At 39.4% G+C, this 13,593-nt stretch overlaps 1 protein-coding gene across 1 annotated transcript in view; it reads right to left on the bottom strand.

Annotated features, from left to right (window-relative positions):
• The window catches only part of ak5 (adenylate kinase 5), a 104,922-nt gene that overhangs the window by 26,560 nt on the left and 64,769 nt on the right, over nucleotides 1-13,593 (bottom strand). Inside the window, exons 9-10 of the mRNA XM_026149065.2 lie at nucleotides 10,760-10,805; nucleotides 9,107-9,151 (exon numbers count right to left, since the gene is read on the bottom strand). Of these exons, the coding sequence (XP_026004850.1) occupies nucleotides 9,107-9,151; nucleotides 10,760-10,805 (91 nt within the window). The remainder of the gene's footprint in view (nucleotides 1-9,106; nucleotides 9,152-10,759; nucleotides 10,806-13,593) is intronic.

The raw sequence follows: 13,593 nt of genomic DNA, 5'->3' as shown, positions 1-13,593 counted from the left end.
AAATGGACTGGGAGGGGAGATTTTTTCCTCAAAATGTTGACATGATTTATCTGTTATCTGGTGATGATTACTGAGAATGAAAAATGTTCTTGCATCATTTTAATCATTCGACAAAAATCTACACATTGTGTTTCACAATGAGCAAAGATGACAAACCAACACAATCCTCTGGAATTTATATTCTGTATGTGTTAAATTACATGCACTACCAGTCAAACGTTTGGACACACCTTCTCATTTAGTGGTTTTTCTTTATTTTTACTACATTGTAGATACTGAAGACATCAAATATATGAAGGAATATATATATGGAAATATGTAGCAAAGAAAAAATAAATAAATGACTCAAAAAATATGTATTATAGTTCCTCAAAGTAGCCACTCTTTGCTTTGTTGGAAGTGCTGCAAACCTTGGCCTTCTCTCAGTGAGCTTCATGATGTTGTAAGAGAAATGACATCTCCATTATTACTTTAGGAACTGGAGGTCAGTCAGTCCGGAAAATTGTCAAAACTTTAAATGTGTCCCCAATTGCAGTCGCAAAAACCATCAAACGCTATGACAAAACTGGCTCACAAGAGGACCGCCCCAGGAAAGGAAGACCAAGAGTCACCTCTGCTGCTGAGGATAAATTCATCCAAGTCGCCTCAGAAATCAATTTAACAGCACCTCAGATTAGAGCTCAGATAAATGCGACACAGAGTTCCAGTAGCAGACACGTGTCTACATGAACTGTTCAGAGGAGACTGCGCGAATCAGGCCTTTATGGTCAAACAGCTGCTAAGAAACCACAGCTAAGGAAAAGCAACAAGGAGAAGAAATTTGTTTGGGCCAAAAAACCACAAAGAATGTTGTAAGGGCTATTTGACTAAGAAGGAGAGTGACGGAGTGCTGCACCAGATGGCCTGGCCTCCACAGTCACCTGACCTAAACCCAGTCGAGATGGTTTGGGATGAGATGGACCACAGAGTGAAGGCAAAAGGACCAACAAGTGCTCAGCATCTGTTGGAAAACCATTTCAGGTGACGGCCTCATGAAGCTCATCGAGAGAATGCCAAGAGGTGCAAAGTGGTAATCAAAACAAAGGGTGGCTATTTTTTAAGAATCTAAAATATAAAACATGTTTTGAGTTATTTCACACTTTTTTGTTTATCACATAATTCCATAAGTGTTCATTCATAGTTTTGATGCCTTTAGTGAGAATCTACAATGCCATGAAAATAGACACCATTAAATGAGAAGGTGTCTAAACTTTTGACTGGTAGTGTATGTTATCAATTAATCTTCTGTGCCTTGCTGATTACCTGACTGACTGTTTAATCAGCTGATTCTCTTATTAAGCCCGTAAATCCTTAAGGGGAAAAAAAAAAAGTTATCATTAGAAATTTCTTCATTAGCTTCAGCAGGGTGGTTTCTGCTTGTTAATGGCATCCTCTAACACCATAACACTCGTTTCCAGCCAGCCCCACTAAGTGCAAAATTACCACTGTTGCATCACACACTACCAGCAGGTTTTTCACTTTTTAAATGCAAGTCTGATTACAAGGGCAAATAATAATTTTCCGCAGAGAGGGGAAATAAAAAGAGAGAGAGATGGAAGTCAGAGAGCATGGTGGAATAAGACAAAAAGATAGAAATGGAGGGAAAATGGCTTAAGTAAAAGCTCACATTAGTATTTCACTGCTTTTTCCCCCCTGTAGCACTTCTGCAGAACACTTTTGGATGGGTAACCCGATGCAGCAGATGGTTTGTTACACCGAACCATCTGGAAAGTAGTTCTTAGAAATTGTTCGCCAAAAAGCCAGGCACTTTTTCAAATATTCTTGACAGATCATTGGGTCTCACCATCTAACTTAGCGCTCACAGGAATGATCTATAGAATTTAAAGAGCACCAAAGAGGAAAAAAGTCAAGCTGCAAACTGAGGAGCTTTGAAAGTTGGGGGGGTGAGTAGTGCAGCGATGTATGTAGCATGTAGCTGGCAGATTCTTACCATCTATACAAGAAAAATTTGTATTTTAAAGGGACCCACTTCCAAAAATACTTGGCAGGTGATTAGATGAACCATTTGTCACAAGAAGTATTTTTAAGTCACAAGTTACCATGCAAGGCAGTTGGTGAGGCAAATCCACATTAAACTTGAAGGCAGCTTGGAGATTTTGCTAACTTACAGAAGGTGTATCTGTACCCAAATTTATTGGATTCTTTTACCTGTCGGCCAAGTTTGATGATAGTTTTTATTCAATCCTGTTGTCAAAGAGAGAGAGGAAAAAGAGTCTCCTCTTCTGACTTTTAATTAACAAAATGTAAGTGCCTTCATTAATGTTTAATTCTTAGCAGCATGTGCAGGTGGACAGGTTTAGCATCAATATAAACAAAAGGCCGAATTATACAGAAGACCAAAAGTTCAAACCTGACCTGATATGTACTCATAGAAAAGGACACCCATGTTTTCCACACAGACTCTTAACAGATGACATTGCATGTTGGATCAAAATCTGACAATGCTTTTCTACATTCATAATTCCATCACTTTTGATAACATCACCAACGCCACTGGCTGAAATGGAGCCCCAAACCATGACAGAGCCTCCACGTTGTTTTACAGATGGCTGTAGACACCCACTGCTGTACCTCTCTCTCCTCTGTACATACTGATGAGCACTTCAACCAATGAATCATCACTCCATCACACCTGTTGCCACTGATTTTTCAGTCCAGTTCTTGTGTCATCTGACACATCTCAGTCTTTTCTCTTTGTTTCACTTAAGAATGGCTTCTTGAAAGCCACGCTCCCACCAAGACCATATCTTTGAGGCTTCAGTGAACCTTAGATGGATCAACTTAAGGATCAGATAAATCTCTCAGGTTCTGTGTCTTTTAAAAAAAAATCTGAAGGACATGACTTTCAGATTCTGTTAATCTGCTGTCAGTTCTTTTTAGGCCTGCCATCGGTTCTTATTTCCTGGACTTGTCGAGTTTCCTCCGATTATTTTTATTTATTTATTTTTTTAAAGATCCACGGCACACTGTGCTGAGTTATGCCAAGTTTTCAGGTAAAAGCTCTTTGGGAATCACCTGGTTGGTGCAAAAATACTATTTTATGCCTGTCAAACTGTTATCTTTGTAATTTTTCAGCACTTGTTCATCCCTTCAGTTAGGTAGGATGATTCACTTCTTCAGTGATTTTATGAAACTGTGGCTCCTTGGAAGAAAATTATGAAGAAATGTGGAGCGGCTCTAGACTTATGCACAGCACTGTATATTTAGCTAATTTAGCTAATTAATAACACTAGTATTATACTATTATATAACTAATTTAGAACAAAGGAAACATGAGATGTGAAGCATAAATATGTCCAGCAAATGGCAGATATTGGAATTGGTGTAATTACAATTTTCCCCCATCTTATTTCTTAAATTACACATAATTTCTTAACTTCCAGCTCTATATTGTTATTCCTCGACTCCCTCTGATCCCCTTTTGGTGTACCGTCTCTTTAAGAAAACTTGGCTGCCTCTTGAAGTGACTTCATATGGGAAAAAAACAGAAACCGCCCAGCACTGTTAGCTTTTGGCCCAATGGGTTTACCTGTACATACACTAACCTCTATATTTAAGATTTTATCTATTGTCAAATGAGCATCCAACACTGCAGCACAGAATGTGAGTGAAATTAAGGAAAAGCTTGATATGCTCACTGTAAAGACACTCTGGTGCTGTCATCATGATTTCTGAGAATAGGGAGATAGCCTTTTTTTTTTTTTAGCCCCTAATAAGTCTGAGAGATAACCTGTATCTCCCCTGAAGCAGCAGCAGCTTCATTGAAGCTGGATGATAAAAGGAGGAGACAGGGATGGTGAAAGGCTACAACACTTTCATGTAGAACTGAGGAGTCATCAAGCTGCGTCACGCAGTCTTGAGTCAGTATTTTCAAAGTTGGAATGACATCTGACGGGGCAGGAAAGAAAACCTTTCGTCCCTGCAGTTGTTTCTTGAAGGGAAGTGCTGGACAACTTGGGTGTTTGAAAGCACTCTTTAAAAACCTACAACTGCTGAAAATACAGCAGAATAAATCGGTTAATATTATTAATGACAAAACATTATGGGGACCAATTAAAGTAATACGCAGCTCTATGATTTTCTTCTTCTCTTCTCTGTGGTAGCTTTGCATGATTTGACCATGTTAAATATGAGCATCCATGACTGTAGCAGCATTTAATGACAGAAAATAATTAAAAAAAAACATTACAGACCATTTTAAAGTCATATAAGCATCTTAAGCTTGATGGTTTTCCGTTTAGGTTAATTAATTGAATGCCCCTAAGCCAGCGGTCCCCAACCTTTTTTGCGCCACGGACCGGTTTATGCCCGACAATATTTTCACGGACCGGCCTTTAAGGTGTCGTGGATAAATACAACAAAATAAAACTAGCACCGGTACCGAAAAAAAGAAGATTTATTCATAACACACATGAAAAGACCCAGGAAAACCGAGTTAACGATAAAAACGATAACAAAATAACGCTGAAAACCGATAAAAACCCTGAAAACCACACATTTCATACCTGAGCCTCAACTCTCACGGCCCGGTACCAAACGACGAGGCCCGGGGGTTGGGGACTGCTGCCCTAAGCCTCTTAACAAAGAGCAGTTTGTTAAGAGGCTTAGTGGTTTTATGAAAATATACTTTATTTTTATTTATATAGTTTATTAACTCACTGACTGCCAGTCACACTAGATAAAAAATAGGATGGTGTTTGGTGGTGATGCTGGTTTCCCAATGATTGCACTAAATTTCTTTTCATTTGGCAACTGTTTGCAGTTGCAAATTAGAGGAACTAATTTCAGTTGCAAGGAGATTACAACTGTCCAACTCAGCAGAGCCGCTTCTAAAAAGACTGCAGATTCAGGGATCAGTTCCAACAACGTTATTCTATCAAGGTGTGGAAGAAGACCCAAACTGTCACCCTGTCACTAAGGCTCAAGCCTGCCATGAACTGGAACCTGCTGGAACACTGACATCACTCTCCACAATGAAGTAAGCTTTAAATTTCCATGAACTGAGAGAGGAATAAAGACGAGGCTTTCAAACCCACAGTAAGTAACAATGAATCTAACAAATGAAAGTGATCACTTGTACTGATGCTCTGATGCTTACAGAGTAATTCAGCATTTTTCAGCTCATTTTTCCAGCCCACATCTTACTGATGTGGTCCAGAAACAACTGGAAAAATAAATCTGAGTTTCTGTATTGCAGAAAAGTCTCCTGGAAAGGTTGACGGACGATTCCCCTCGCAGACAGTGCTGTTTTATTTTCATATCAGCGTGTTCTTTTTAAAAAAAAGAAAGTAAAAAACAAACAAAAAATGAAACATGTCAGCTTCCTTTCATACATACATGACGTGCTCATATTCATAAGGGTTCACAGAGCTCCTGCTACTTTGCTTGACACAACACTATGAGCAACCTGCCGGCAGAACAGTGGGTGGTAAAAGATATAAGAGCGATCAGACAAGAACGGTGAAGGTTTTATTCAACAGCTGCCAGCCAGAAGAAAGTTGTGAGGCTGTGTAAAATGTAAATACAAACAGAAGGCAGTGATTTGCAAATGATTTAAATTCTAGAATTCTTTAAAAATGAACTCTAGACCTAAAAAAAACAGCATTTCAAAGATCTTTTTCTTTCTTATAAAAAACTTGCTCATTTTGAACTTGTGATGATCATGAAAATGGGGAAAGGAGTCGATTTCTCAGTGTGCTGCATCACCTCTTCTTTTAAGATGTCTATGCTGTTAAACTGAATTTAATACATAGTTCAGTATCTGTCTATCTGGGAACTGAGGACTTCAGCTCCTGTGAGTGTGTCTTTCACACTACTAAATAAATGATTTCAGCTGCTCAACAGTTCGAGTCTTCCATTGTGATAGCTTTTGTTTCAAAATGCACCAACTGTGGACGGTGTGCGACATGTCATAGGCTTCTGTAAGGGCCAATGCTGTGAAATACTTGCAGAATGTGGTTCAGCAATGTGCTAATAAAGAGAAGCAAATAATAGAAATAAGAAGGATGCAAAACAGACACTGTCTGAATGGCAATAAACTAAAAACTGTATATATCGTTCAGCATTAATGATGCCTTCACGAATTTGTGACAGATGCTTCTGAACTGTGTTTATAGCACATCAGATGCTTTTTCTCTTCTTTTTGCTAGTGTGCTCCTCTTTAGATGATCAAGGCATAGACGCCATTAACTGTCCCTCAAGTTCTGTAGACATGAAGTATACAGACAACCTCTGGGATGTCAAGCATTGGTGCAAGGGACGCTGCCAAATAGTGCCACAGACTCTCCTCTGCCCCCGACCCCTCCCTGAGGTTTCTTCCTGTTAGCAAGCACTGTCGCCAAGTGCTTGCTCAAAGAGGGCCGTTTGATTGTTACCTCACAGGTAAAGACTGTGATTTGGTACTAAAAATATAACATAATTGAATTATGTGAGCTCTCAGGAGCTCACTGATCCGCTGATCCGGGTCTGTGAAAAGATCCTCCAGGATACCATCCACTGTCTCAACAGTCACATCCAAGAAGTGACAATGATCATAAAGGAAAACTAGAGAAAAATCAGTCATAAGGGCATCACAGTCAATCACAGTGCAATGTCCTGTTGACATTGCTCTGCAAAACCATTCACTTTTGGGGGTTGCCTTGTTGTTTAACTTGTTATCATGTTGACTTGCACCAAGACAGGCAGTCGTTTCTGTTTTCTAACTGGATAGATTGATATCCCTGATGTCTTACTGGCTTTATAGTGTGTCCATGCAGTCTGTCACAGAGTAATGACGGATGCTCATTTCATCTGCAATAATGTTACTTATTAACCTATTTAGTCTTTTGCTGTTCCTACTCCAGCTTTTGTTTGAGATATGCTGCTGGCATCAAATTAAAATGGCAAAAATACAAAAAAACAAACAAAAAACCCAATTACTCAGTTTTCAAATTTTCCCTTTTTTATTCTGTTTTTAAATACGTTAACTTCTGTTTTAATAAATTAGACTTTCTATTTTATTTTCCTGACAGCACAGTCGCAGATTGTTATAAATGGAGTGAAATCCTAAATGTTATCTTGATTGGCTGACCTCTCATTATACGGTATAAAATTTGTTCGGGAGACACATCTGAGTGTAGGTGACAGTTGTTGCATTTGTGGGTGACATTTTCCTCCAATTATCTGCTGCTGCTGTGAAAAAGCTTTTGGTCTGGCTCAGCGTCTGTTTTTCAAATCCTCCGACAAACTGGTGTTAATTCAGATCAGTCTGGATTTGTCCTGAGAGTCCATGAAAAGGGATTTTAGCACTGATATATGGGTGTGATAGAGAGCGCACACACACATACACACTCAGACTACTGATTAAATAACCTTTTGGTGACCGTATCTTTAGTGTTTTTCCACGGTAGCAGGGTTGACGGTGGTTAATGGAGGGTCTGTATGTCCCAGATCTCTAATTAACCTGCACGTCTGTCGTGTCTTCAATTAGCAGACTGAGCCACAGTGCCTCACTGTACTGTCATGGCATACTAATTGATCACAAAAACTGAAAACCTCTTCCTCTAGGGGCTGAAGTAACACTGAGCACAAATTGGAAACAGCAATGATGCATTTTTCTATTTTGTGACAAATATTACTTAGATGGCGTATATATTTGCACACGAGATTGATCTGAGAGCTGCCTTTAGAGTCACAATGCAGATTCAAGTTAATAAAAAAATACTGACAAAGATATTGGTTGTTCCACATGGAGGAGATTGGCAACTTATAAGCACCATTTCCACTGATTAATGTGATCGTTTTTACTTGTATTAACATTATCTGAATCCGTTAATTGATTAACAACATGGTTAACAGCATCCATCAGATATATTGTCTTTGACACGGATAATATTGGGTTTATATACCTCGTGGTTATAAACCAGATTAAAAAAGAAAAACAGTGAATCCCTACATTTGACAAGCTTAACCTAGTTAATTTTAACCAATTTGTACAGATAATTATTCTGTTTGGTGACAAAGTGATATAAACTTCTCTTAGATCTAGTCTATCATGGAAAATAAAATAGTAGAAAAGAAAAATAATGCATGCACTACTTTTTAAAAATGAAATCCATGTAATGCTGCAGAGAGCAGATGAACAGCACACGGAGTCCGGCACAATAAAAAATGCTTTCATAGCACCAAATCACGACAACACGGGGCTTAAAACACTTTAAATTGTAAGATGATGAAGGCATGGACAATGTTATGCTGCCTGTAAAATCATTTAGCATGACCGGTTTGGTGGTGGGTCACCAGAGCGTACAGGGCGCAGAGGGTAATTAACACCACACAAAAAATTATTTCAGCAAAATAGACGAACCTGCTACATCATGTTTTTTTTGCAGTGTTATTTTGGTAATTCATCCCATTGTGTGTCTCCTGTGTTTTAACTTCTCTTTGTCGTCCTTCTGATTTCCTGATTGTTTCCAAATATGTGTCATTCTTCAACCATATCTAATCTTGTTCACTTTTCTTTTCCCCCTGTTTGTTTCCAGCGTGTCAGCATCTCCCTTTCTGGGCTTCTCGTGCCCCTTTAGATTCTTGGTTTGTTTGTTTTTTCCCCCTTTTTTGTATTTCATGTGCTTTCTGGAGCCAGTTAATGCCTGCTTTTCATTATTTAAACCTGCCTGTCAGTCCTGGATCTGGGTCTTCTCACAATCTGAGACAATGGCCCCAAGAGTGCAATTATATGCAAATCAGTAACGTTAGACTTCGTGCTTTCCGTCATCATAATTTCTCTGAAAGGAGGACTTATTTAGGCTATGTGTGCCTAATAAATTGCTAAATGTCAAACCGCTGTTGAACTCTAAGTACTGTAGACACGCATCAGTTTAAATGGGTTGTTTTCTACTGACAGACACAAGTAAGATGAAGATATCTGTCACTTCCTCCCTAGTCTGACTTGTGTGTGTGTGTGTGTGTGTGTGTGTGTGTGTGAGAGAGTAAATTATTAACTAGCAGCTTGATGAGCAATCAGCAGCTGCTCTCTATCACGGTGCGTGCCCATGTTGTCAGCTCTTACCCATCATGAAGATGACCTTTGGTTTCTTCTGTTCTGTAGAATAACCTGTCAGAGGGAATAAAATCACAGTTTAACATGTGGTTCAGAACCACACACCCATATACTTGTGTCTCTAAGGCCCATTTTCTGTCCTCCTAACCTGACCTTGATCATCACAAGTAAACCTCAACACCTTTTTTTTAGGCTTAATTAAAAGTGTCCATAAATATAAAACATGCAATACAGCCGCAGTAATAACAAAACATGTAATGGCACAGTTTATTTAGCTGACGACATCTCCCTCCTGTTGTCTGTTCATCCCCTAAGGGGACTAATTCACGAGGAGAGGAATCGAGCATGTGCAATAGGGGTGAGACTCCCTTTGTGTGTGGCCGATTCGTCTCCTGTGTTTTTCCTCCTTTTGTGATTGGCTGATGGTGTGTGTTCTGTTGTTACACCCTACCACAGAATTTTAATTAAGCATATATTTGCAGTTTCCCCATGCATTACCCCGGATGCTAAGTAGGAAAGGTTTTGTGAGCAATACTTGTGCACAGAGCTAAAGCGATAAGCATTTGACTTGTGCGTTTTAATATTTCCTGTTTAGTTTTCCGAGGAAAAACATTTTGTAAACAGCGGCAGTTTGTTTACATGAAACAGAAGCTGTAACCTTCTAACTTTATCACGCAGTAAATACAGGTGTGCTCAGACACACTGCTTTTGCACAGTTGATCAACTTTATGATTTTGGCAATTGCAATGACATCATCCTGGTAAATTCATGCTCCGTGGAGGCACAGCTCACTAATAGTTATAACTCTTGTGGAATCACTGGAAAAAACTGTTAAATCCAAATAGAAAATATCAAGTGGTAGCAAAAATCTTCTTCTTTCATTTGGCACAGGCACATCTGCCTCCATCCTGCCCCTAGCATCTTTTTCTGTCACTAACCCTCTGCAAGTCTCCATGTACTACATCAGTCACTAAATATAAAGTTCCTATTCTCAACCTCCTCTTATTCCTTCCTGTCCTTTCCTCTTGCTGTATCTGAAAAGCCCCCCCCCTTTGCCTTTGGCCAGCAGTTCCACCCTGTTTGAAAACAGCACAGGGGGTGGTCGTCCTTAACCCAGTGCCCGAATGATCCGTTACAGAAGTCACATTCCTGATGAGCTGCATGCTTGATTTGGCAAAGATTCCCATCCTGACGCAACCCTCCTCATTTATCATGAGTACACTGGCACACGGTTTCCCCATGGCTGGGTTGGTAGCAAGAATCATACCAGTAACATAATAATGAAAACAGTTTGTACTGTTGGATAATGAGATAAACATCAGGTCTAAGTGGCGACAGTGAATCAACAGATGAGCCTCCCCTCGTATTACACAATCAATACTGTTGATGCAGAACAGTGCTGACACACACACACACACACACACACATACACACACACACACACACACACACACACACACACATACACGGCTGCAGGGAGCGGTTCATTGTGGTGAAAAATGGTTACATGACACTTGGCATTTACTGAGATGAAACATTTTGTGATGAAATGCTAGACTGAGTCGACTGCAGGCAAAAGGGACTATGGTGGAAAAGTAGGAAGAGTGTTACTTTGCTCCTTTTTAAACTGAAAATCAAATAGCAGTTATTTCCTCAACTCACTTTCTGTGTTTCCTTCGGCGTATCCGATTTCTTCCTCCTCTTCAACCTGGAAGAAAGTGAGAAATAAAGGTCTTTAGGTTTTATTTATGTTCATATTTTTCCAAAATATGTTTCAAATACTGTGTTTGTGCAGCTCCACATGCTTTCCACATATGCCCCAGTGTATTTGTTTATAAACAGATACACCCATAATTAATAGTAATAGCTACTTTCAAAAACAATCTAAGAAGGTGAGAAGTAGTTTAGAAAATTCCATCAAATAATGAGTTTTAATAAGCACATTTGAAAGAGGATAGTGAATTTCCACAGCTGTGAGACTTGGATAGCATTAAACAAGCTACTACAATCATCCAGACTTCTGGTTTCAGGTTTTCGGCCCTGCCTGCACAAGGTTACTTTCGATCAACCGCAGGAGAATTGGTGCGATATTGGCTGCCAAAGTTTCTCTGGTAGTTCACCTCAAAGGTAATGGGTTAGGCTGAGGTGAGGGCTGCGTGAAGGCCAGACATCATGCTCAAAAACAACTTGTTAATAGCTCCAGGTTTGTCATGCTGAAAGATTGAATCCTGTAGAAGCAAGGCCAAAAACACAGGTTGTCCATATACCGCTGGTCATGCCCACAGCATTCGACAAAAGAACACAGAAAAAGGCTTCTTCTTCTTCTTTGTGTGAACTGCTTGTCAGATGGTGATTCTGGAAATCACTCCTACCTCGACATATTTCTGATGTCCTATTAGGGGTGTCTGTGTTTGACTGTTCAGCAACTTCCTGAAACTGACAACCTGATGTTAACAGCAATTTTGTGGCATGATTGAAAGCACTGTGAGGGAGAGCGAGGTCTCAAGGTTTGTGCTTTCCTTTTTTTTTTTTGTTGTACAACTATTGGCGCTGTTCATGAGCAACAACATAGAGATGCTGCCTGAAAGTATAGACTGTTTTCCCCTATTTTAAACAGGTACCCAGGATGTTGTATTGGCTGTTCAGATTGGGTATAAACATATTTGATTTGCAACACTGTAGCTCAGACAGACTGTAAACCATCTTCTAGAAGAGATAAAGTATGTATTTGAAAAAGAGATTGGGCTGAGTGTCCCTACAGAGCAATCACATGGTGCTAGCCTTGAGGAAATGTCTCTCAGTAAACTGTGATGGCAGAGCAACGACCTCACGGCAAATTGAGCTCTAAAGCTGGCTAGAAAACTTTGTCACTTTAAGTGGATGCAAACTGCTTCAGCCTGTTAAAAATAATAAACTAAAATAAAAAAAATCCCAAGTGTCATTTGTGCAGATTTTCCTTTTCATTACTATGCTCCTCAGCTTCAGCCATCTGGATCACTCTGGCATGCATTACCTACTAATTACTCAAGTGCTACCATTATAATGTGTTTAATTCTTATGATTTAACAGTCCGATGAAGGCAGAAGCAGACAGGAACATTAAGACCTGAATAGGTGATGAGAAAAATGAATAAAATGAATACTCGAACACAGGTGACAGTATCGCAGGTGTGATACTTCTGGTATAAGAGCAGGGACCCTTTTAGACATTAATTTGAAAGTATAAGGAATGGAGATACACTGAGGTCATTATTCATTATTTTAGGACTGTTTGAGGGGCTGACACTCCACTGAAACTGCTCTTTTCAGTCTCTGTGATCATCTTGTAATGGGATCTGATGCAGGGAATTGTTCTGTGCTCATTTTGCTTGACCTCAGTGCGGCCTTTGATACCGTTGACAACAATATTTTACTTAATAGGCTAAAAGTTTTGGCTGGATCAGCACTAGACTGATTTTCCTCCTATTTATCTGAAAGGACTTCTTCTTCTAGGGTGAGAAACTTCTCCTGCTACACTGCTTGTTTAACCTTTGGGTTCCACAAGGTTCATTCCTGGGTCCCCTGTTGTTCTCTTTCATCATTCAGTCTTTTTCTGGCATTTCTTATCATTTCCATGCTGATGACATTCAGCTGGTCATGTCCCACCAGCTGGATTGACTGTCCACCCTGATTGTTCATCCCGGATTAGTGATTGGCTCTCCAATAATTGCCTTGTTTTAAACTGTGACAAAACTGAGGCCATTTTCAGTTGTGAGCTGTAGTCTTCTCCTCTGAACTAGAGAAAAATGCTCATGCGTTAGTATGATTACACCTGAGTTATTGTAATGCCTTTTATACTGGCTTAGACAAATCATCTCTGTCACACTTCTAAGCGATACAAAATGCTGGTGCCAGACTCCTACACACTTCAGCAAGCAAGCTTGCATAAGACTGATTTTATTCTCTTTACATTGGCTCCCAGTTGATTTTGGAATTCATTTTTAAATTCTCACACTTGCATCATGCAGAGCAGTAAATGGACATGCTCCGGACTACTTATCTCAGCTTCTTGTGAAATGCACTGTTGCTCACTGTCTAAGGTCTTTTGGTTATCCCTTGTATAAGACTAAAGCTAAGGAAGAGCCTAGCACTAAGGCTCCAGATCAGTCTACCATTCCAGCTCAGATCAGCTGAGTCTTTGGAGTCTTAAAAAAACCCTTTTCCTTCTGCTTGCATTCTTTTTTTTTTTTTTTTAATCTATGTTTTTAATTATTTTTACTCTGTTTTAACATGGGTCACTTTTGATATTGTGTTGTAACTGTTGTTCAGCCCTTTGTGACTTTTATGTATGCGAAAAGTGCTATTTAAATAAATGTTCATTAGTTCATTAAATAGTATCAGCAATTACTACAGGTTGAGATGAAGAAATTCAAATGAATAATTTCAAAAGGACACAGAAAACTGTAAGTCAGTCAAGCACCTGCTTGTAGGAGTGTAAAGAAAAAAACAAACATGAGC

Source organism: Astatotilapia calliptera, chromosome 18 (assembly GCF_964374335.1).
Source record: "Astatotilapia calliptera chromosome 18, fAstCal68.1, whole genome shotgun sequence".
Classification (NCBI taxonomy): Eukaryota; Metazoa; Chordata; class Actinopteri; order Cichliformes; family Cichlidae; genus Astatotilapia; species Astatotilapia calliptera.
This window is presented reverse-complemented; position numbering and strand designations above follow the sequence as displayed.